At 43.7% G+C, this 25,892-nt stretch overlaps 1 protein-coding gene across 1 annotated transcript in view; it reads left to right on the top strand.

Moving 5' to 3' along the window:
- Positions 1-25,486, top strand: part of LOC138743490 (vesicular integral-membrane protein VIP36-like) — a 31,997-nt gene extending 6,511 nt beyond the window's left edge. The window contains exons 3-8 of the mRNA XM_069898954.1: positions 4,315-4,432; positions 9,948-10,027; positions 13,286-13,447; positions 14,951-15,065; positions 15,879-15,998; positions 23,508-25,486. Of these exons, the coding sequence (XP_069755055.1) occupies positions 4,315-4,432; positions 9,948-10,027; positions 13,286-13,447; positions 14,951-15,065; positions 15,879-15,998; positions 23,508-23,668 (756 nt within the window). The 3' untranslated portion in view covers positions 23,669-25,486. The remainder of the gene's footprint in view (positions 1-4,314; positions 4,433-9,947; positions 10,028-13,285; positions 13,448-14,950; positions 15,066-15,878; positions 15,999-23,507) is intronic.
- Positions 25,487-25,892: the final 406 nt, after the last annotated feature.

A 25,892-nucleotide genomic window follows, 5' to 3' on the forward strand; every position in this document is an offset into this window, starting at 1 on the left:
AGAGTAGTCATTCATACGCCTGGCATGCCTTGTTGATGGTCAAAATGAAACACTTGCTCAGGCATACCCAGCTTCTGACTTGCCATTGTACCCATGCTGCTCTAGTGAGTTTTCGATCAATGGTGAGCCCCATGGCTTTGATGGTGGTGGATATGTTGGTTATGTCATAAACTTTCATTGGAAATGGATATTGCCTGTCACTTGGTCAATGTTTTTGCATTTAATTTGTCCAGCCTGATGTCCAGATTTTGCGGATGCTAACGTGTACTGCTTTATTTTCTGAGGAGTTGCAATCACTGGACTTCCTACCTGTAATCTGAAGATGGAAAAGTAATTGAATCGGTGAAAGATAGCCTGGTTCAGCATACTCTACTGAGAATCTTGCAGTTATGTCTTGGATGATTAACCTTCAATAATTATCATCTTGAATTATGATTTCAATCAGTGGGGTGTTTTCTCCTTGATGCCCATTGATTTCAGTTTTACTTGGGATCCTTGCTGCCACAGTCATGTCAGATTATCTTGGTATTCAGTGCAGCCTCTCTCACATTTGCCTCTCAAATAAGGCTGCCTAAATCCGGCAAGGCTGCAGAATTTTTCAGCCCTGTTGGTTTTGGGATTGCTAAGACTTGGTTATTGCTAGTTAACCTGCATATGTTGAATCTTCAGGTAGACATCTTAATGGTAGGTCTGCCTGGTGCTGTTGGTTTGGTTCCCTTCTGACCTCAATGCACCAGGTTTATATTCCCTGAATTAATTGTAATGGTTGAGTCAGGACTATGCCAGGCCATGGTGTATATTATGATGAAGTATATCATGTATATTTGACTACTGCGGATAACCCACAGGTCCTCATGGGTGCCCAGTTCTGAGCTGCTAGATCTATCCCACTTAGCCAATTTGTAATTTCACACAAGAAATGTGGAACGAGTTCCCAACTGAAGTGAGGAATGTTGGCTCAATTTTCACATTTAAGAAAATTTTGGACAAGTACATGGATGGGGAGGAGTATAGAGGGCTATAGACTGGATGCAGGTCAGTGGGACTAGACCGAATAATAATTTGGCACTGACTTAAGGGCCTGTTTTCTGTTCTAAAATATATCATGATGAATGCTATTTTAAAAGAAATATTTACAATCTGTCAATTCAGGCCAAGGCCAATAGTGCATTAGTTTGTTCACTATATGTTACATGTTACAGCTCCAAGAAAAGTGCAGAGAACAAAACAAAGGACTCTACATCACCTTTGTTGACCTCACCAAAGCCTTCGACACCGTGAGCAGGAAAGGGCTTTGGCAAATACTAGAGCGCATCGGATGTCCCCCAAAGTTCCTCAACATGATTATCCAACTGCACGAAAACCAACAAGGTCGGGTCAGATACAGCAATGAGCTCTCTGAACCCTTCTCCATTAACAATGGCGTGAAGCAAGGCTGTGTTCTCGCACCAACCCTCTTTTCAATCTTTTCAACCTCCTTTGAAGAAGACCGCAGAGCCCACCTCACTGACAAAAGGGAAAGGAGGAAAAACCCAACACCCAACCCCAACCAACCAATTTTCCCCTGCAGCCGCTGCAACCGTTTCTGCCTGTCCCACATCGGACTTGTCAGCCACAAACGAGCCTGCAGCTGACGTGGACTTTTACCCCCTCCATAAACCTTCGTCCGCGAAACCAAGCCAAAGATATCCACTTTACCACGGTCAGTGGGATCTTTATGTTGACAATGAAAAGCAGCACTGTAAATGATCTCATTCAATCATTTCAGAGGATTGTCTGGCGCAGGTACACAGGCAAGATCCCAGGGCCATCCTGACCAATGGTGTTATTGACTTTTGGAGATGGATGTTAAGCTTTATCCGTGAGATTTCATTTTGTGCTGATCTCAACGTGTTTAGTATTGCTCATGTCAGATGAGCGCTCATTGTTCAGCTAAGAGAGGACAGTAGTTTCTTTCATGGAGTCGATGTTGAATCTACCAATGTTGCTTCCACCAGTATCACTGTCACCATCTCTGGTATGTTTCCTCTGCTAGGATAAAATATACCCAAGGTTTAGGTACCTGGCAGTGTGATTCAGAGTACAACTGTCTGACGTGCTTTTATTTTGTTAGACTGAGACCTGCTCTCCCAATTAATCCTCAGATCTGTGTAAGGAGGATTGAAACACGAAAGTCGGCAGACACCATTATTGAAATAAAAGTGCAATGCTCAGAAGCAGGAGGAACAGAATCCCACAGGCAGGAGGTAATAGGTGGATAGAGAGAGAGAACAGGCAGTAGGCTGTAATGCCATCCAGTTGGTGAGTGCCCAGGCAAAAATTGTGTTGCTCCTCCAATTTACGGGTGGTCTTGGATTGATAGTACATGAGACAATGGATGGATATATCAGCATGGGACAGCCTCCCCTGTACTCTTTTGTTCAGACACCTACCAACATTTTTCCTTACATTGAAGGCCTTGTCTGTAATGTAGGTTATGCATTTTTACCTTTGCTATATAAATGACCTGCTGAGTTTCTCCAACATTGTTTTTATTTCAACCACAGTGTCTACAGATTTTCACGTTTTACTTGTGTCAGCATGGGAGTTGGATGCAGAATTGAAATTGTTGGCCACTGGAAGATCTCTGTCACTGATGTGGACAGAGCGAAGGTTCTCTGTGAAGGAATCTTCTTGTCTGAGTCGTCTCTCGAATATAGAAAAGACCACAATGGGAGCGCTGCATGCAGTAGATGACATCTGCACTGCACAATTAGTGTTGCTTCATTTGAAAGGACTGTTTGAGGCCCTGATTGGTGTTGAGAGAGGAGGTGTTTGCACAAGTGTGTCACTTCCTGTGGGGAAGGTGCCAAGTGAGCGATTCATAGGAAGGGGTGAGTGGCCCTGACAGAAGGGTAAAATGGGAAGATGTGCCTCATGGGAGTCATCTATTGCATCCAGTGCTCCCATTGTGGGCTTCTCTACATTGGAGAGACTGGATGCAGACTGGGATATTGCTTTGCTGAGTACCTTTGCTCTGTCTGTTTCGGTGACAGGGATCTTTCAGTAGCCAACCATTTCAATTCTACGCCCCATGTTTGTCTATGCCTTCATACTGTCAAAACAAGACTACCCGTAATTTGGAGGAGCAAGACTACATTTTTTGTCTGGGCACTCTCCAACTGGATGACATTAACATCGATTTCTTTGGTTTCTGCTATCCACTCCCCATTCTCCCTCTCTTCCCCATCCCTCTGTCTTCTTTCCTCCAGCTCTCCACCCCTTTCCATTCCATTCCTCCCTCCTCCTGTTTGCTGGTATGCTCTTCCTCCCTGCCTGTGGGACTGTGCTCCTCCCCACCATTTTGTTCGTGTGCCTGCCCACATTTTGTCATACCTTGATGATGGGCCCAAGCCTGAAACATTTGGTAATTTATCTTTATCTTTGTTGAATAAAGTATACTGTTTGACCTACTGACTTTCTCCAGCATTGTGTTTTTGTGTTTATAAGGAGGGCTTTGCTGGGTTAACTGGTGCAGTTGACACTTTGCTATTTCTTTGAGTGTTGCTATCAGGTGAACTATCAGTTTAACTGTCAATTTGGTCCTTTGCTTTAGGTGGATTCTCTGCCAAGAATGGTCCTTTGAATTGCTGTTCAGGTGCCAGCGCTAAAAGCGCAGCGCTGGCCACCTGAAGGGACAGTTGCACCGGATGCACCTCTGAGGGCACAATGGCTCCTGTCCCTTCGGGCTATCAGGTTTGGGTTGGCTGGCTGTCAGAGCTGGGGTGGCCGGCGTAGGCTGTCAGCACCGGTTGCCCCACAGTGTGCGGACTGATATCGGGCTGTGGGGAGAGAGCAGTGGTGGGTGGGGGGGGGCAGCTGGGAGGGGAGCTGTCAGGTGCTCACCAGCTGACTGTCATCCCCTTATCAGCCACTTTCAGGCGGCTGCATTCATGGGCCGAGGGGACCTCAGTGCTCCGGTGATTATTCCTCCCGGAGGAGGGTTACAAAGTTCGCCTCGCATGCACCTCCTGAACTTTGAAGTGTTCTCCTGACAGCCGCATATGGGCATAATATGCAGCTTTACATCGGGGGATTTTGGCCACCTGAAAGTGTCTTTTGTGTAGTGGTTATATAGCCTACCAAACCATTTACAATCAGTTACCAGTATTAACCATGCATCACTGATTTTTTTTCCCCCACCTAGTTCTTTGAACTTCTAGAACAGGAACTTGATCTCTGAACTGTCACCACTTTCACAGATTTTGAATTTTGGATCTTTGCTCCAGATAATAATTTCTTTGAGGTCTCAATCATTATCATCTATCTTTGCAGCCCTGCTACCTAAAGGACTGGGAACTTCATGTCCAGTTCAAAGTTCATGGAGCTGGGAAAAAGAACCTTCACGGTGATGGGTTGGCTGTCTGGTATACAAAAGATCGATTAAGCTCTGGTACAGTTTATTTTCATCTTATCAATTTGAAAATTAGTTAAAGTTTCTTCTGTTTCAAAATTGAATTGTGCCTTTTGTAGCTGTTAATAAAAGTTTAAAAAAAATGCCACATGTAAAATTTGTAGGTCGAAAGGGATGCTGCCTTTAAAGGAATTGATCTTGACTGAAATTGCAACAACTGGTCTTGTTTGACAGAGAACTTCCATTTTATGTGTCTTTCTCAATCTCATGCCCAAAAGTAATGAAGGAGGCTTTTAATTGCAGTCCCTCTTGTAAAATGGCCAATGCCATAGCTAATCTGTGATCACGTGGACATGGCAAGAAATCTGGCACTGGTTGAAGGATAAATTTGTTGATGAGCTCTGTTGCTTCAGTCAATCCCTTGGAATCTTTTGCCTGTACTTGGATTGTGTCATTTTCACATCTCATCATAGGGTACCACACCAATTTTGCAATACTCCCACAGCATTTTTCACTGTCTCAAAATGGTAACTTGCATATGAATTGTGTGCATGTCCATGTAGATGTCAGTCTTGCCAGGCTAATTTTGCTCTCATCCTTGGGGTTTTGCTTAACTACCTTTGAGGTTAATGAAACTTTACTAGTGTGTTGTAATCCAGTGTTCTTTTGCTCTGACACAGACTGCAATGCAAAAGTATCAAAACTCAACACAAAAAGCAAACTAATAATGCTTGTTATGCAAGCATGAAAAAAATAGATATTTTCCATTCATTATCTGTTCTTGATTATCATTGAGATCCAGTCTGTCGACAAAGTTTTATTGTCCTGCAGTGGGGAGTTTTATAAGTTTAATCCAGAAGCAGCAGAGATGCTACCATGTCCAAGTTAAAATGAAGACTGACTTGAGGCTTTCTTTGTATCTGTTGCTCTTGCCTTGAGAGCATGGAACAGTATAGCCAGGGACCAACCAGCCCTTTGACCCATTCTGTGCTGACTATGCTAATTTAATCCACATCTGCATGCACATCCCATACCTGTTCATATGCTTGTCTAAGTTCCTCTTCAATATTGCTAACAAATAGCTGATTCTGCCATCTGCACTGTCGATGTTTTCCAGGCACTTACCACTCTGTGTTTATGTATGTCCTTCCACCTCTTGCTTTAAAACCCTGCCCTTGCTATTTGACATTTTAACCCTTGGGGAAAAAATTGTACACTTCTATTAGGTCAATCTTTAGGTTATGATACTCCTGAAATAACAACCCAGGTTTTTTCAACTTCTCCTTCTAGTTAATACTCTCTAATCCTAGTAACATGCTGGTGAACTTTTCACCCTTTTCATTGCCTCCACATCCTTTTTGTAATGCAGCAAGCAGAGCTTCATGTAGTACTCCAAGTGCAGTCTAATCAAAGTTTTGTACACCTATGATGTGACTTTTAATTAATTTGATAGCTTGACTAGTGAAGACAAGTACACAGTTTTCCTTCTTCACCACCCTCTCTGATTGTGTTGCTTCTTTCTGGGAGCTGTAGACTTGCACCCTAATGTCCTTCTACGTCACTGCTCCACAGGATCCTGTCGCTTGCTATATACTTACATTTGACCTCCCAAAGTGTAGCAGTTTTCACTGCTGCGCACCACTGGTCACTGCTGCGCACCACTGGTCACTGCTGCGCACCACTGGTCACTGCTGCGCACCACTGGTCACTGCTGCGCACCACTGGTCACTGCTGCGCACCACTGGTCACTGCTGCGCACCACTGGTCACTGCTGCGCACCACTGGTCACTGCTGCGCACCACTTGGAATAATATTATCAAGCAGATTCAAGGAATTTGATAACATTTGGTCTTGATGTTAAAAGTGAGAAAACTTTTATTCAGCAAGACTTGCAGAATTGCTTTCAATAGTCAGACTTGTCTCCAAACTCCACGACCCAGATCTTAGCTGACCCTTCTGCAAGTGGATTGCGGACCACAATCAGCAAAACCTATTGGAATCCATGCCACCTTTGAACAAAGAACAATTGGAGAGCAATTGCAGCTTCAGCTCAATTTGACTGATTTGGTGCAGAACAAAAGTTGAGTCTTAAGATCTTGCCACTTTCTGCTTGTACTGTTGAAAACAATCCACTGGGAATCCAGACTTGGACGAGAACCTAGAACATAAAACCTTGAACTGTGCAGCACAGTAAGGCCTTTCGTCTGCTCTGAAAATGACACAAATTAAACTAAAGCTAGCTTGCATGTGATCCATTTCACTGTTCCCTGTGTATTCATGTGTTCCTAGAGGTCTCTTGAATGCTACTTGTGTATCTGGTTCCTCCACTACTTCTGGCAGCCCACTTCAGATGCATAAATAAAATTTGCCCTACATCTTTAAACGTCCCCTCCTTAAAGATAAGTCCTCTAGTATGCAACTTTTGTATCCTGAAAGAAAGTAATTTTCTACCCTGCCACTGCTTCTCATAATTTTATGAACTTCTGTCAGGTCTCTCCTCTACTTGAGAGAAAATTACTCAAGTTTATCCAACTTCTGCCCATGCCTCATATCCTCTAAACCAGGTCTCTTCTGTACCTTTCCAAAGCTCCACATCCTTCCTGTAATGGAGCAACCAGGATTGTACACAATACTCTAAATATGACTTATCTGAAGTTTTGTATAGATATACCTGACTTTTGTACTCAAACATACCACATGCTGTCTTTACCATCTATCGACTGGCGTGACCACTTTCAATGAAGCCGCTGATCCTCTGCATCAATGCTTTTAGAAGTAGTGCTATTAACTATACTTCCCCTTGCATCTCTACCCATATCTAACTAATATGGTGAGACCTCATTTGGAGTATTGTTCTGTTTTGGCCATCATGCTACAGGGAAGATGTCAAGGTAGAGAGGACACAAAGCATTTGCAAGGACGTTGGCAGGATTGTTGGGGGGAGGTGAGGAAGGGGAGACTTAACTATAGAGAAGGGTTGAATAGGCTTGGTATCTATTTATTTATTTAGGAGCACAGGGGTGATCTCATAAAGGTGCACACAATCATGAGAGAAATAGATCTGGTAAATGCAGAAAACCTTTTGCCCAGACTTGGGGCATTGGTAACCAGAGGGCATAGGTTTTAGGTGAGGGGGAAAGATTTAGTAGGAACTTGAGAGTTAACTTTTAAACTCATGATGGTGACTGTATGGAATGAGATGCCAGATATGGTTGAGCCTGAGGTACTACTGTAACATCTAAAAAGAATTTGGACTGGTACATAGATAGGATGAGTTTAGAGCAGTGGTTTTCAAACTTCTTTCTGTTTACATACCACTTTAAGTAATCCATATGCCTTGGGTGTCCTATGATTAGTAAGGGATTACTGAAGGTGGTATGTGAGTGGAAAGAAAGTTTGAGAACCACTTTTAATTGTACTTAATTGACTCGTTATGTGCTCTGTTTCATAGCTCCAAAGGAAATGGGCCAATTATCATTTTTCTTAAGCAAAATATTTCAGTAACAATTGGGTCTGGAGCAGTGGATCTTGATCTTTTTTCCCCACTCTCATCCCACCTTCTGTATTCCCTTACTAATCACAGAGCACGTATGGCATAGGGATTACTGAAGGTGGTATGTGAATGGAAAGAAAGTTTGAAAACCGCTGGTTTAGAGGGATTTGGGCCAAATGCAGACAGGTGGGACGAGCATGGGAAGGACAATTTGGTCAGTGTGGGTCATATGACTCTGACTCTTGTTCTTTTGTATTATTTGATAGCTCTCCACATTGACCACGACTCCTTCAGTCTTTGTTGTTTGCAAGCTTACTCACCCACCCATCTTGTTCATCCATTTACCTGTACATCATAAACAGTGTCCAATGCTGATTCCTGTGGAACACCACTGATCACGAGCCTCCAGTTGGAATAACGCCTTCTACCATTGCTCTCTGTTTTCTATGGACCAGCCAATTACATATTCAAACTATCAATTCACCATAGATTCCATGCATCTGCGCCTTTCAGATCAGCCTACCGTGAGGGACCTCGTCAAATGCCTTTCTAAAGTCCACGTAGACAGTGTTTACTGCCCCACCCTCATTAACCACTTGGTCACCTCAACACAAAAAAGTCGTATGTATAAAGCATCAGGTGCCTGCACAAACCCATGCTGACTGACCATGCTTTTCCAAATGTGCATAAATCCTATCCCTAAGTATTCTCTGCACTAGTTTCCCTATCACTGAGGCTCATAATTTCATGGGTGATCCTATTTCCCTTGCGGGGGAACAATAATTAGAATTGACTGTACTATTTTCATTCCTGAAAAATTGGCAATGCCAAAGATGTCTGGGTTTGGATATCATGGTATGGTGTTTGGACATTGTTCAGTTGAAAGTTTCCTTGATATTAATTCCAATATTTTCATACTGACCCAGTTTCTATGTGGCCATCACTATTATTTTGCTCTCTTGTCATTGAATTGGCCAATTTAAGGTTTGCCAGGCAACTTGGCTATCCCCTCTGAATTTACCTGATCATGATTTTGAATGCTTCTGAACATTCCTAACCTTCCAAAATGATCCAAACTGCTCAAGGTGTATTAAATGATTGAAAGGAATTCAAACACTAAATCATGTTGTACATTAAAACTGTTGGTTACCTTCATAGCTACTTCTCATGCTGACTCAGAGTGAATGGACTAGCTGTTTCTACACTAGCTCTAACATGGCACATATTCCCCGGGCAGATATATTCAGTGTCTCTGTGCAGATATTGCCACTAGTTCATATCTGCCACACTGGACTGCATAAAGCAAACAGCACCTAGCTGTACTTGGTCAAGTGTAAGAGCATTTTTATTGGCTGAGGAATATAGACATTTAACAAGCAAGTTGTAGCCCATTATTGTAATTGCTTACCTAGATTATGATGTTTTGCTCTCACAGAAATAACAAGAAATGATTGAGATGTATTTATTGACATCTATAGTTCTGCTTGGCTCATTGCAGAAAGGATGTGAAAGCTTTGGAGAGGGTGCAGAGGAGATTTACAAGGATTGGAGAGTGTATCTTATGAGGCAAGGCTGACCATGTAGAGTTTTTCTCTTTGGAGCAAAGAAGGATGAGAAGTGACTTAACTGAGGTTTACAAGATTATGAGAGGCATTGATAGTGTGGACATCTGACACCTTTTTCCTGGCACGAATACCAGGGATCATCTGTTTAAGGTGAGGGGAGGAAAGTTTAAGGGAGACATCAGGAATAGGATGAAAATACGCAATGTCCAGCAGTCTAAAGAGGGACAGTTAGCATCACGGTTAGCGCAACACTTTCAGCACCTGTGATCGGGACCTGGGTTCGAATCCCACGCCATCTGTAAGGAGTTGGTATGTTCTCCCTGTGTCCTGGTGGCTCTGGTTTCCTCCCATCCTTCTAAATGTACCAGTGGTTGGAGGAGGTTTGGGTGTAATGGGTCAGCATGGGCTGAAAGGGCCTGTTATGTCTAAATTTAAATTAAATGTATCACAGTGATGCTCCTGTTGAAGATCTAAATGCCCTCTCTTTTACTTGCAGGCAGTGTATTTGGAAGCAAAGATGTGTTCCACGGTTTGGGACTTTTCATTGACACCTATCCAAATGATGAGAATGCTGATGTGAGTGCCTAACCTTGTTCTTTGCTCTTAATAGGGTGCTCCTTCCAGTGGCTAAAATACACAGATTTGCAGTGATTGGTTAAAGAAGGTTCAAGCTTCCTTTTATTGTTTAACAATGCATAAAAATCTAATATACATGATCTACTCCAACTTTTGCCTACCATAAGGTAAATAAGAAGTCAACAAGAAATTTTGTAACTGAATTGTGATTATGAAATGCATTTGGAGTAACTCTTCAGAGATTCATATATAATTCTAAAGAAATAAATTCAAGGTAATTCAGTATAGTCGAGCTGTATCGACTGCACTACAGCATTATATAATCATACAGTTGTTCTATGCACAGTATTTGGCCACAAGTAAAAACCACCTGCAAATGGATGCACAAAAGTAATAGAAAAATCCATTCCTGAGAAACAGCTCAGGCCTGAAATGTCGACTGCTTGTTGCTTTCCATGGATGCTGCATGACATTTGTGTGTTGCTCCAGTCCTCCACATCTGTAATCAGTTGCTTTGCCATATTCTCTGCTCCATTTGTGCCAGAAAATCACAATTGATTTCCCCGGCAGTATTTCAGCCTGATATAAAGCATTTTCAAGACTGTTTAAAATAATGGAGTCAGAGTACAAGCCACAGAAGCAGGCCTTGCAGAGCTACTTGTCTTTGCTGACTAAGTTGGTTCCTTCTGCTTGCATTCGGCCCATATCCCTTTAAACTTTGTATCCACGAACTTGTCTAAATGTCTTTTAAATGTTAAAATTGTCCCTGCTTCAACCATTTCATCAGCCAGAATCAGATTTATTGTCAAATACTCACCATACTCTGAAGAAATTACCTCTTATGGTTTCCTTTTAAATCTTTCTCCTCACACCTTAAATTGATGTTCTCTAATACAGTTACACAATCCTTTATCCGGAACCCTTTGGGGACGATGTGTTCTGAATTTCGGATTTTTCTGGATTTCAGAACAAAAGCCAGCTACCCCAGATTTAAGCCCACCCGAATTGTGCTGCCATATCCACCTCTTCCAGTCGCGCTGCCCTTTCTCTCACCCCCCTCACCCACCTGAGTTGCGCTGCCCCCCTTCCCCCCCCGGCACCTGGTCTGTGCTGACCCCTCCCCCCCGCACCCGGGCTGCGCTGAGCCCTCCCCCCACCACCCGGGCTGCGCTGACCCCTCCCCCCCCCCACCCGGGCTGCGCTGACCCCTCCCCCCCCCACCCGGGCTGCGCTGACCCCTCCCCCCCCCACCCGGGCTGCGCTGACCCCTCCCCCCCCCACCCGGGCTGCGCTGACCCCTCCCCCCCCCACCCGGGCTGCGCTGACCCCTCCCCCCCCCACCCGGGCTGCGCTGACCCATCCCCCCCCACCCGGGCTGCGCTGACCCATCCCCCCCCCACCCGGGCTGCGCTGACCCCTCCCCCCCCCCACCAGGGCTGCGCTGACCCCTCCCCCCCCCACCCGGGCTGCGCTGACCCCTCCCTCCCCGCACCCGGGCTGCGCTGACCCCTCCCTCCCCCCACCCGGGCTGCGCTGACCCCTCCCTCCCCCCACCCGGGCTGCGCTGACCCCTCCCTTCCCCCCACCCGGGCTGCGCTGACCCCTCCCTCCCCCCACCCGGGCTGCGCTGACCCCTCCCTCCCCCCACCCGGGCTGCGCTGACCCCTCCCTCCCCCCACCCGGGCTGCGCTGACCCCTCCCTCCCCCCCACCCGGGCTGCGCTGACCCCTCCCTCCCCCCACCCGGGCTGCGCTGACCCCTCCCTCCCCCCACCCGGGCTGCGCTGACCCCTCCCTCCCCCCACCCGGGCTGCGCTGACCCCTCCCTCCCCCCACCCGGGCTGCGCTGACCCCCTCCCTCCCCCCACCCGGGCTGCGCTGACCCCTCCCTCCCCCCACCCGGGCTGCGCTGACCCCTCCCTCCCCCCACCCGGGCTGCGCTGACCCCTCCCTCCCCCCACCCGGGCTGCGCTGACCCCTCCCTCCCCCCACCCGGGCTGCGCTGACCCCTCCCTCCCCCCACCCGGGCTGCGCTGACCCCTCCCTCCCCCCACCCGGGCTGCGCTGACCCCTCCCTCCCCCCACCCGGGCTGCGCTGACCCCTCCCTCCCCCCACCCGGGCTGCGCTGACCCCTCCCTCCCCCCACCCGGGCTGCGCTGACCCCTCCCTCCCCCCACCCGGGCTGCGCTGACCCCTCCCTCCCCCCACCCGGGCTGCGCTGACCCCTCCCTCCCCCCACCCGGGCTGCGCTGACCCCTCCCTCCCCCCACCCGGGCTGCGCTGACCCCTCCCTCCCCCCACCCGGGCTGCGCTGACCCCTCCCTCCCCCCACCCGGGCTGCGCTGACCCCTCCCTCCCCCCACCCGGGCTGCGCTGACCCCTCCCTCCCCCCACCCGGGCTGCGCTGACCCCTCCCTCCCCCCACCCGGGCTGCGCTGACCCCTCCCTCCCCCCACCCGGGCTGCGCTGACCCCTCCCTCCCCCCACCCGGGCTGCGCTGACCCCTCCCTCCCCCCACCCGGGCTGCGCTGACCCCTCCCTCCCCCCACCCGGGCTGCGCTGACCCCTCCCTCCCCCCACCCGGGCTGCGCTGACCCCTCCCTCCCCCCACCCGGGCTGCGCTGACCCCTCCCTCCCCCCACCCGGGCTGCGCTGACCCCTCCCCCCCCCTCCCGGGCTGCGCTGACCCCTCCCCCCCCCCCCGGGCTGCGCTGACCCCCTCCCCCCCCCCTCCCGGGCTGCGCTGACCCCTCCCCCCCCCTCCCGGGCTGCGCTGACCCCTCCCCCCCCCCTCCCGGGCTGCGCTGACCCCTCCCCCCCCCCCCCCCACTTCATAACTTGGAGTGGAGCAGGGTTCATATCCAGACTGAAGAGCAAAAGAGAAGGAGCTACTCCACTTGGTGGACTTTATAGTACAGTAAGCTGAAAGGTCCAGCCTAGGTAATCACTAGGTGATTAAAGGGGCTAATGGGTGGGTGAAGTCTAATCTTGATTGGCTGGTGATGTGACTTCTGACGATTCCAAATGGAGCAGTCATGTGACCCACACTCCACAGCTGTTTTGCTGAGCTCTGAAATTCAATATAGCTTTCATCCATCATTTAAAGTAATTTGTTAAAGCAAATTTGTTAGATTTTCTAATGTAGTTTGAGATTGAACTTTGTTTTGTGAATTGCTTTAGAGTTTTTAAAACATTGTTCATGGCATGACATGTAAATGTAGCATGGTTTTAAAATTCCCCCATTGTCTCTGTCTATAGCGGGTTTTTCCATACATCTCAGTAATGGTTAACAATGGATCTCTAATGTACGACCACAGCAAAGATGGACGCAGCTCAGAGCTCTCTGGATGTCCCGCAGATATCCGAAATGTTGACCACGACACTTACTTGGCAATTCGATACTCCAGGGGCAGATTAACAGTAAGGGACAAATTGACGTTTCCATACCATAGTGGTACTGACTTTTTTTGTACATTCACTGTCTGTTGTACCAAAGCATTTCACCAAACATATCTTTCAATAAGAGTTCTCCATTTTACCCATTGAGGCAGTTTTTTTCATTTGACAGTTGTGGGTCTTGGAACCATAGAACACCACACAGATACAGGCCTCTTCAGCCCTTCTAGTCTGTGCTGAACCATTTTATTTTTGTCTTGTCCCACTGTCCTGCACCCAATCCATAGCCCTCCATACCTCTCCTATCCATGTACCAGTCCAAATTCTTCTTAAATGTTAATATTGAGCCTGTATTCATCACTTCAGCTGGAAACTTGTTCCACATTCCCACTACTCCTTGTGTGAAGAAGTTCCCCCTAAAGTTTTCCCCTTTCATACTTAACCAATGGTTTGTATCTCATCTCTTAAGGAACAAGCAATTCTACATTTACTCTGTCTATCCCCCTCACAATTTTAAATGCCTCTATTAAATCTCCCCTCATTCTTCTGTGCTCCAGGAAATAAAGTCCTAACTTGTTTAACCTTTCCTGAAGTCTTGGCAACATCCTAGTAAATCTTCTCTGCACTCATTTCTATATGACTAATATCTTTCCTGTAGTTAAGTGACCAAAATTGCACACAGTACTGCAAATTTGGCCTCACCAATGTCTTGTACAACTTTACTATAACATCCCAACTCCTATACTCAGTACTTTGATTTATGAAGGCAAATATGCCAAAAGCTCTCTTTACAACCCTATTCACCTGTGAGACCACTTTCAGGGAATTGTGTATTTGTATTCTCAGATCCCACTGTTCTACTGCACTCCTCAGTGCCCGACCATTCACTGTATGTCCTTTCTTGATGTGTCCTTCCAAAACCCAGTACCTCACACTTGTCTGCATTAAATTCCTTTATTTTTAAAATATTTTTATTGAGTTTACAAAAAAGCCCTTCACGCATTAGACTCCAACTGCCATTTTCCAGCCCATTTTTCTAGCTGCTCAAGATCCCTCTACAGGCTTTGAAAACTTTCTTCACTGTCCACAGCGCCTCCAATCTTATGGTCATCAGCAAACTTGCTGATCTAATTTGCCACATTGTCATCCAGATCATTAATATAGATGACAAACATCAATGGTCCCAGCACTGATCCCTGAGGCAAACCACTAACCACTAGTCTGAGAAGCAATCTCAATGGCTTCTTCCATCCAGCCATTGACAAATCCAATTCACTACTTCACCATGTTGTTGGAAGGGTCCTCTTCAAAAGGCAATGGAAGAAAGTCTTGTTGATTTTTAAGGCAAAAGTAGATTGCTTCTTGAAAAGGAAGAGATGGGAAAAAGTTACCATGATCAGGGAGAGTTGAGGTTACAGTGTAGAGATGAGGCTATAATCTTGTAGAATGGTGGGGTCAGCTGAAGAGATCAGGTGCTTCTAAAATCCCCATTAGCCATTTCCTACATTGTACGCATTTTGTTTCCAGGTGATGACAGATGTCGAAGACAAGAATGAATGGAAAGAGTGCATAGATATTAGTGGGGTCCGTCTTCCCACTGGGTATTTCTTTGGTGCATCTGCAGCCACTGGTGATCTGTCAGGTATGAGCGAACAGCTGCCTTGTTACCTCATTGTGCTGTGTTTTATGAACTTGGTAGTACATCTCTGAACTGATGGGCTGTGGATTCAAGTCCTGCCTATTAGCTCTACAGAACAGAGAGACTGGTGTGTGGTAGATCGGGCAGTGGTGTTAAACAGTGCCATGTCTTTGTACATTTTGGAGATTCTGCACAGTAGCAGGCTCTTGCGCTGGTCAAATCTACCCATGGAACGAATTACCCTGTATGTCTCTGGGGTATGTGGGAGGAAACCGAAGCACCTTGAGGAATCCCATGTAGTCATGGAGAGAACGTAAAAATCCCTATAGACAACAACAGAATTGAACCCAGGTTTCTGGTGTTGTAATAGTGTTGTGCTAACTGCTACTCTGTCACTTTGGGTCGGCATAAAATATCCCATGGCTCTATTTTTAGAGGAGCAGGGGAGTTGTCACTTGTGATCTAGAGCTGTTTAGCATAAAAACAGACCCTTCAGCCCAACTCGTCCATGATGTCCAAGTTGCTCCTCTGAGCAAGTCCCATCTGCCTATTTTTGGCATGCATCTATCCATGTACCTGTTCACATTACTGTCCTTGATGATATTTATCACCAGACATAATTTGAGTAAATTATCGTAATATTCCACCACCATTGGAAACAATTGTGTGAAAATTGCCTGTATGAACCTGATGCCCTTTGGGAATACACTATTGGGTAAATCACTTTCCTACCTGTATTTTTTTGCTTCATTCTTAGACTGGTCACAAGCTTGAGTTGCAAAGGTACTTGGGATTGAACAGTTCAATTTCTTTCAGACAACCATGATGTAATTTCCATGAAACTCTACCAGCTGACTGTGGAGCACTCACCAGAAGAAGAAAATATCGATTGGACAAAAATCGAGCCCAGTGTCAGTCTCCTCAAATCTCCTAAAGGTTTGCTAAGTCCTTTTATTTTTAATTTTTTTATTTTATTTTTCACACTATGAACCATATTAATCAAAATAAACACAAACATTTCCCTCTTGAATATACACAGTGTCATTTTCTCCCTTTTCCCCCCTCCCTCCTTCCCACCCCCCTCCAAACCCATTAAACATTCAACATATACAATACAATAAACCCATTAAACAATGTAATCACACAATTGTGTCATCTACTTTTACACACTGGGTCAGTTCATTTCGTCGTCTTCTCATTCTATCATTTTAGGGGGTGGAGGTCCGAGGTAAGTCCTCTCTGTTGTGTTCCATGTACGGTTCCCAAATTTGTTCGAACAATGTGACTTTATTTTTTAAATTATATGTTATTTTTTCCAATGGAATACATTTATTCATTTCCATGTACCATTGCTGTACTCTCAGGCTCTCTTCTGATTTCCAAATTGACATTATACATTTTTTTGCTACAGCTAAGGCTATCATAATAAATCTTTTTTGCGCTTCATCCAGTTTGAGGCCTAATTCTTCTTATATTACTTAAAAGAAAGATCTCTGGATTTTTTGGTATGTTGCTTTTTGTGAATTTATTTAATACCTGATTTAGATCTTCCCAAAACTTTTCCACTTTCTCACATGCCCAAATTGTATGTACTGTTGTTCCCGTTTCCTTCTTACAGCGAAAACATCTATCTGATACTGTTGGGTCCCATTTATTTAACTTTTGGGGCGTGATCTATAGCCTGAATAACCAATTATATTGTATCATGCGTAACTTCATGTTTATTATATTTCTCATAGTTCCAGAGCATAGCTTTTCCCATATTTCATTTATTATCTTTATGTTTAGATCTTGTTCCCACTTTTGTTTGGGTTTATAGCTTACTTCATCATTTTCTTTCTCTTGCAGCTTGATGTCCATGTTTGTTATAAATCTTTTAATTATCATTGTGTCTGTAATCACATAATTCAAAGCTGCTTCCTTCTGGTAATCTCAGTCTGTTTCCCAATTTGTCCTTTAATTAGGTTTTCAGTTGGTGGTATGCAAACATTGTACTGTGAGTTATTCCGTATTTGTACTTCATTTGTTTAAATGATAATAAATTATTTCCCAAGAAACAATTTTCTATTCTTTTGATCCCTTTTCTCTCCCATTCTCTAAAGGAAAGGTTATCTATTGTGAAAGGGATTAGTTGATTTTGCGTCAATAATAATTTTGGTAGTTTATAATTTTTTTTCCTTTCTACGTGAATCTTCCAAATGTTGAGCAGATGGTGCAGTACTGGTGAACTTCTATATTGCACCAGTTTTTCATCCCACTTATGAAATATATGTTCAGGTATCTTCTCCCCTATTTTATCTAGCTCTAATCTGGTTTTTCCCTTGTTTGATAAAAATCTGATAGATATCTTAATTGTGCTGCTCTATAATAATTTTTAAAGTTTGGTAGCTGTAAGCCCCCTTGTTTGTAGCATTCTGTTAATTTATCTAGCGCTATCCTCAGTTCCCCCCCTTTTCCATAAGAATTTCCTTATTATTTAGTTCATTGAAGAATTTCTCTGTTAAGGGAATTGGTAACGATTGAAATAGGTATTATATCCTTGGGAAGATATTAGTTTTAATGCAATTTACCCTTCCTATCAGTGTTAGTGGTAAATCTTTCCAATGTTCTAAGTCATCTTGTAATTTCTTCATTAATGACTGATAATTTAATTTGTATAGATGGCTTAGATTATTATCTAGTTGAATACCTAGGTATCGGATTGCTTGTGTTTGCCATTTAAATGGTGATTCTTTCTTAAACTTTGTGAAATCCGCATTATTCATTGGCATCGCTTCACTTTATTTGCGTTGATCTTGTACCCCGATATTTCTCCATATTCCTTCAATTTCTTATGTAATTCTTTTATTGATAATTCTGGTTCTGTTAAGTATACTATGATGTCATCTGCAAATAGACTGATTTTATATTCCTTCTTTTATTTTTAATCCTTTTTATTTTATTTTCTGTTCTTATCAGTTCTGCCAATGGTTCTATTGCTAAAGCGAACAGTGAGGGAGATAGTGGACATCCCTGCCTAGTTGACCTGCTTAATTCAAATTGGTTTGATTATATATCCATTTACTGTCACCTTCGCCATTGGACCCTTATATAATGCTTTAATCCAATTAATATATTTCTCTGGTAGGTTAAACCTCTGTAATACTTGGAATAAATAATTCCATTCTACTCTGTCAAAGGCTTTCTCTGCGTCTAAAGCAACAGCCACTGTTGGTGTCTTATTTCATTGTACTGTATGGATTAAGTTAATGAACTTACAAACATTGTCCGTTGTTCGTCTTTTCTTAATAAATCCAGTTTGTTCTAGTTTTACTATTTTTGGTACACAGTCGGCCAATCTGTTTGCTAATAGCTTTGCTGTTATCTTATAATCTGAGTTGAGTAGAGATATTGGTCTTTTCGATGCTGGTGTTTGTGGATCTTTCCCCGTCTTTGGTATTACTGTAATTATTGCTGTTTTACATGAATCTGGCAAATTTTGTGTTTCTTCTATCTGGTTCATTACTTCCAGGAGAGGAGGAATTAATAACTCTTTAAATGTTTTATAGAATTCTATTGGGAGTCCGTCCTCCCCAGGCATTTTATTGTTCGGTAGCTGTTGGTTTGCTAAGTCCTTAAGGCTTTTTACTAATGGAGGGATGTAGAAGACAATACCTCTTCTTCAGATTACTTTAATCTTGCCAGGTTGCCTCACCACCTCCTTTACCTGGAGATTGACTCCAGTGCTTCCCTCATCCCTGGAATCATTACAGTTATTCCTCTCTGCCCTCTCCAAAGCATCCTTTCGCAAGCCTGGCCCCCAGAGCTAGACAATGTATTCTCGCTGTGGCCAAACAGTTCTTAATTAAAGGAAGTTCACTGTCATTTCCTGCCTCTTGTTATAAAAGGATCCCACTGGCTTTTTAACCACTTTTTAAACCTGCTGTGATGTTTTTTATCGAATCATGGGCACTTATGCCCCAGGTCTCCCCATTCTTGTATCCCTTTAGTTCTGGGCCTGCCAGTTCCTGTTGCTTCTTGTTCTTTCCACTTTGCATTTCTCCATTAGAGTTCATCTGTCACTGATCTGCCCATTCCTCTAGCCTTTGTGTTTGAAACATTTACTGGTCTCTGTTTTCTTGGCCCTTTCATTTTGTCACATGCAAATTTGAAAGTTACAAACACATTGTCATCAGTCATTAACAAAATAGAGAAAAAAAATTCTTTGTTACAGCCTCTGGGAGTTCCACTGTACTTGCCTTCCGGAATCTATTATTCCATGTGCCTCTCATCCTGATGGCAAATTATTATATAGATGCTATTTGCATATCAACTGTATTTTCCCCAACAACCCTCTGCCACATCAAAAACTGGTTTGGCATTGTGTACTTTCAAATGTATTGGGTGTTTCTCGTAATACATATTTTTCTAAAACCTCACCCTGCCACCAAGGTTAAAGTAACTACTTACTAATTATTGAGGTTATCTCTACACCTCTATCTTTTGAATATGGATATTTTCATTTTTCCAGTAACAAAACCAAAGAGGATGTTACTGGGGCTGGTGTGCTTGAGCTGAGCATGGGAGGCTGAGGGGTGACAGAGGGGTACATAATCTTGAAGAGCGTAATTAAAGGAAATGGACAGTTTTTCTTAGCTCTGGGAAATGGGTGTCTAAAGCTGGAAGGTACAGGTTTTAAGGTGAGCAAAAGTAAGATCTAAGAGACCTGAGGGGAAACTTTTTCACATGGGGAAAGCTGCCAGAGAATTCTGTAGGGGCAGGGACAGTTGTAACATTTTGGAAATGTATATGCATAGGAATGGTTTAGAAGGATGTGGGCCAAATGTAGGCAAGTGGTACTAGTGTGGTTAGACAAGCTGGTTGCAATGTGCAAGTTAACAACACTTTAAATGGAGGTGGCATTTCTTGTTTCTCATCAATTTTAATTTTTAGATGAACCAAAACCTCTGTATCTTTGGGATATGAGGAGCATTTCCCTTGGTGAACACTGATGGCAATGACATGGAGAATAAGCTGGAGATTACCACCTTTCTAGTTCTTTTCCTGTCATTAGTACAGTATGGACTACAATCTTTGACTGGTCACACTCCTACTCCAGAACTCTGTGGTGTCCTCAGAAGTGATACCATTTTTGGGGGAGTCACGTGATGGAGTAGTGGCTGGTCGAGTGGAACCAGCCCTCTCCAGAGAAAAGAAAAAAAAAGTTTGGAAAAAAAAACAGAGCTCAATAAACATAAAATACAGGAAGAGAAAGATAAAGTTGGAGAAGAGACAGAAGATGGCACCCAAAAGAGAAAAAGTAAGAATAACAGAGAAAAGGGAAGAAGGAAAATCACTGGAGAAGAAATAAGGCCTTACCTGCACGTCTGAGCAGAGAGCCACCGTGGAGAGGAGCGGCCGATCTCTGATATTATTGAGTCTCCAGAGGAGCAGTGTTCTCCCGACTGGCGGACTTCAAAAATGGCTCCAGAGCCAAGAAGGGGTGGACAACTGCGCATGCGCGAGTAAAAGAAAAGGTTAATGCTGGCTAGAGGTGGATTCATCTGTGGAGTGACCAGCTGAGAGACGCCCAGTATCGGGGCAAGAAAGAAGAAGAGTGGTGAGAAAGAGAATGAAGGACTGGAAGAGAGTGAGCGGCAACGGGGCGACCGGCAGGGAGATGACCTGCAGCGGGGGGGTGGGGGGGGGGGGGGCCGGCAAGGATATAGAAGCAGCTCACTAGAGAAGGATGAAGATACACATATACAGAGAAGAGAAGGTGACACAGACATAGATACAGACACAGAAGAAGAGGAGGAAGAAAAACAAGAATTTCAAAGGAAAGAAGAAGGTGAAATAGAAGGACAAAATTGAGATAAAGCCTTTTTTGAAGAACAAATGAGATCATTAAAAGAATGGCTTTCATTAGAATTTAGTTCAATCAAAAGAAAAATGAAAAGAGCTGAAGACAGAATGCAAACCTTAGAGTTGGTCATGACTGAAATAGGGAAAAGAGTAGAAAATGTGGAGGAACGAGAAGCTTCTGTAGAAATGGAGATAAATGATTTAAGAGAAGTTGGAAGAGAGCGAAAAAGAAAAATTAGAGACACAAGCTTTATTGTCACAAAAAATTGACTTATTGGAAAACTACAGTAGGCGAAACAACATAAAAATAGTGGGCCTGAAAGAAGGCAAAGAAGGGTCAGATATGAAGGAATTTATAAAAGGATGGATCTTGAAGGTGCTGGGAATGACAGATTCACATGAAGAAATAGAAATCGAAAGGGCGCATAGAGCACTTGTCCCGAAACCACCACCACATCAAAAACCAAGATCCATATTGGTAAAACTTCTAAGATTTACGACAAGAGAAAACATACTGGAGCAGACAAGAAAGAAGGTTAGAGAAGACGATAAGCCGTTGGAATGTAAGGGACAAATTTTTTTACCCGGACATAAGCTTCGAACTTTTAAAGAAGAGGAAGGAATTCAACACAGCGAAAACAATCTTATGGTAAAAAGGTTATAACTTTATATTAAGACATCCAGCAGTACTCAAAGTATTTATTCCTGGGGAATGGAATAGACTGTTCTCTGACCCAAAGAAAGCCCAAGAATTTGCTGAACATTTGCAGGACAGAAGAGAGGAGGAGGAGTGACAAGAAGGAAGACCAGCAAGAAAATATACAAAAATATGTAAAAATATAAAGTAAAGATAATGTATATATAAAGATTTAAAGATGGATAAGAGAAGGGGAAAAAAAGAGAGAGCTTTGTTATATGTATAGGAAAATAGTGTTCTCTGGGGGTGGGAGAATAACAGTCACTGCGAAATCGGTTGACGCTTGCGAGTAAGTTCGCAAACCAAATGGAAAGGGGTGTTGTGGTTGCCAACAAGGGGCAATCCAAGGAGGGGAGGTTCATTTGGGGTTAAAGGGTTGTTGCTTGTGGGGATTGTTGGGGTATTTCATGTGTTAAGTGCGTTGTCATATATTGAGATTAAAAAGGAAAATTTAAAATAACAGTAATGGAAAAAAAGGGGATGGAGGTGGTGAAGAGGAGGACAAGAAGTGAAAATAAAGATACAAGATGGCCATGTTGGACTATATAACGTTAAGCATTAACAGAATATATAACCATGTTTAAGTGTATCCCACTGGAAAAAAAATCACATATAATTTAAAAGACAAAGTTACAATGTTTGAAAAAACCTGAGAACCATATATGGAACATAACAGAAAGAGCAGGCCTCTGACCACCGCCACCTAAAATGATAAGATAAACATGATCAGATTTAATGTGTATAAGTAGATGATATCTTTTTTGTTTGTATTCCTTTTGTATAAAGATATTGTTTTATTGTATTTAATATGTTCAATATTTACTGTTTTTGGAGGGGGGTTGGAAAGGGGAAGGGAGGGATGAGGGGAAAAAAGAGAAAATGTCACTGAATATTTAAAGAGATGCATTTTTAAATATATTGGTTGATATGGTTCATAGTGCGATAAATAAAGAATTGCAAAAAAAAAAAATTAAACCATTCTTGTACTCAAATCCTGCCTGAGAGTTGTCTGGGGTTCGCTGGAGTTCAGAAGTATGAGAGGAGATCTTATAGAAACATAGAAAATTAAGGATGGATAAGATAGAAACAGGAAAGTTGTTTCCATTGGTAGGTGAGCCGAGAGCTAGGGGCCAGGGCCTCAAGATTCAGGGCTGTAGATTTAGGTCGGCAATGATGAGGAGCTGCGTTTCCCAGATTGTAGTGAATCTGTGAAATTCTATGCCCAACATAGTAGAGGGTGCCTTGTTAAATGTATGTACGACAGAATTTTGCATAGTTGGGAAAGTGAGGGTTTCAGAGCAAAGACCAGTAAGTGGAGCTGTTTCTGAGCTGCTCCACTTCTGGCATCATGCACCTTCCAAGCTCCATGTCCTATCTCATTACTGGCACCTACAGTATGTCTTCAGCTGTCTTTTCATAAAATCTGGGATTATTTCCTAATTATTTCCATCCCTCAGCATTGATTTACTATTGTCAGCTCTTTATTTTCCTCTTGATTTGGACATTAAAAACAATTCAAAACTCTTTGCATTATGTTCCATTCACTCAAACCCTTTTTGTTTTTTGTAGGTCTACATCAGCTTCATGGGCTCAATATTTCTCCTGCCCTATAGTTCGTTGGGGACTCAAACAATTAGCCCATCTCCCCATTATTGGCACCTATTGCTGTGACTGCTTTTCGTTTTCTCCGGTTCTTTTTTTCCTTTAAAGTAGCTGCTGATGGCATCTCCATTTGCCTCCATCATCTCCCCCCAACACCTGATAGAGTTCCCTCAAAAGCCACCACTCCTTTAAATCTGAACGTGTTACCCAGCTATCCTCCAGTGGCAAACGTCTGACTCATGCCTGCCTATCTGTGGGAAAGGCCCGGTGGAAATCTAATGGCTTTGATACTTGCCTTGCAGATAACATTGATGATCCGACGGGCAACTTCCGTAGTGGGCCACTGACTGGCTGGAAAGTCTTCCTGCTGCTCCTCTGTGCGTTGCTGGGGATCATCGTGTGCGCGGTGGTGGGTGCCGTGGTTTTCCAGAAACGCCAAGAGCGCAACAAACGATTCTACTGAATGGCCATCACTGCAGTTCGTCTTCAAAATGTGAAGTGTTCTTTTTTCTACACTGTGGTTTGTATCACACAAGGTGTTTATATCCAGAATGAAGACAAATCAAAATATTTTCATATATTTCTATCATAGATGTAAGACTTGTGATGATGCAGATGGGAGAGAAGGCAATGAACTAACATCACAAAGCTCCCTGCCTCCATTGTTTTCTTGTGGGAGCCCTGCTGTTTTTTAAAAAAATGTGTTTGTTGAAGATGCAGATGTTTTTTTAAACTCTTTTCCTGAAATGTTGAGCTTGTTTGATCGGAATCCTTAATCTGCAGAATCCACTGTGGTTTCACTGTACAGTTGTCAGCGTGACTGGATTAATTTGTCTGGTTCCATTCTTAGAGAGGACTGTTCTTTGATCCCATTCTGTTGCAAATGTCACTTAACTCCTTATTGGCCTGTGGCTTGCTCACTCACTGTTTATTGTACTGTCTTACTCAGTCTGCCTCTGGGATGTGTTTTGAGTACATTTCTCATGACACTTCATCTGAATTTGACTTGGCTTTGCGGTTTGTCTAAACTATCTTCTTGCTTTTGAGGCATCAACGCACACTCCCTCCCCGTATCCAGGGAAAGTGCACGTGCCCTTTCACTTCTTGTGGACAACCTCTTCCTTTCACGAGTACCCTGTCCATTAGAATGTCTTTCCACCTGTTCTTCTTCCTCCGTGTATTGCACACATTGCAAGCTGTCCTGTTCACGAGGGAAAGGAGGGAGACCATCTCTGTGAGCTGCTCATTGAAGTGAGCTCCTCTACAAGTTCACACCATTGGTGAATCTGGTATGCCAAGAATGGGTGCAGATGTGGACAGCAGTGAAGTCTCGTTGGGAGTTGTAACAGTATTCAAAGTGAGGCATTTGACATGTCGTTCTCCCTCCAGTTATCCAATGCTGCTCTCCTAAGCATTGAACTATTGTTTAAAACTTTGCTTTGTCACACACTAACCACATCCATCTCTTCCAGTATTTTTAATCCTGATTCAAGGTTAACACACCTGTAAGCACAACATAATAACAGCGCCAGCAGCCTGGGTTCGAATCTGCTCACTGTCTCAAGTGTTTCTACATTCTCCCCTGTTACCGACATGGGTTTCCTCCAGATGCTTCAGTTTCTCCCAGGTTCCAAAGATGTATGGTTTTCGTCATTTAATTGATCATGTGGGTGTATTTGGGTAGTGCAGTCTCATGGGCTAGAAAGGCCTGTTAGTCTCCTACATCTTTTTTTAAAAATTACATTTCAAAACTTTAGCTCTTTGTCTCCTGAGGTGAATGGTCCAGTCGTTGGCAGTGCTTGGGCGATCATCCAGCTGCTGCTGCTCTCTGATTTATTTAATCTTTTGTCAACTGATTTCAGGGCTCTGACCAGTACAAAATGCAAACTAATTTTCAACAGGGATGCTTGTAGGATTATCAAAATAATACTGTTTTAACCAATTCGAACAGGCTGTTACACCTGACTAGTTTGTGGTTCCAGTTAGAAGTTCAATTGGGATTGATCAGCTTTCAGTGGTCTGGCTTTCTTTATTTGCACTGTTCTGTGGGCAAGAGGAAGGTTCTGTTTTAAACCTGATGGCTCCTTCAGTCTTCAGTTCTACTTGGGCAATCGATAGATTTTTTGGATGGTGGGGGGAAAGACTGAAGATGTGCTTTTTACCCTTCCCAAAGAGAAGCAAGTTGTAATTGTGTGTGATTACCGTAGCTACAATAATAAATTGGAATGTAAGGAGCAACATTGTGTGGTGGGTACTGATAGAAATAAAAAGTTAATTCCTATCTTCCTGTTGTCTGCATACATTATTCTCCCCTTTACTGGCTTGTGTTTATGTTGGAAATTACTTGAACAGTGGACCTTGAGGCTAAGGAATTTTCCTGTTTCATTCTGGGTGCTTTGAATTGTTTTTCTCAAAATATTTAGCTGTCTGTTGGGTTCACAATAATCTGAGTGTTCAATGGTTTACTCTGCTTTTGCCTTGCTCCTTTAATGTCTTCGCTCTTCGAACAGGGAAGATATTCTTTCTGTGGTGTTGGATCCAGGGGTTAAGAATTGTTATCATGGGAAGGCATCCAGTTTATTGCAGGTGGACATTCTACAACCAAAATATTTTGCTCATTACTTGCCATGTAGCAGACAGTGCCTGAAGGTTGTCCAGTTCTTTGCAGATCTGCATTAGATTTCTCT

This window comes from Narcine bancroftii, chromosome 9 (genome assembly GCF_036971445.1).
Source record: "Narcine bancroftii isolate sNarBan1 chromosome 9, sNarBan1.hap1, whole genome shotgun sequence".
Lineage (NCBI taxonomy): Eukaryota > Metazoa > Chordata > Chondrichthyes > Torpediniformes > Narcinidae > Narcine > Narcine bancroftii.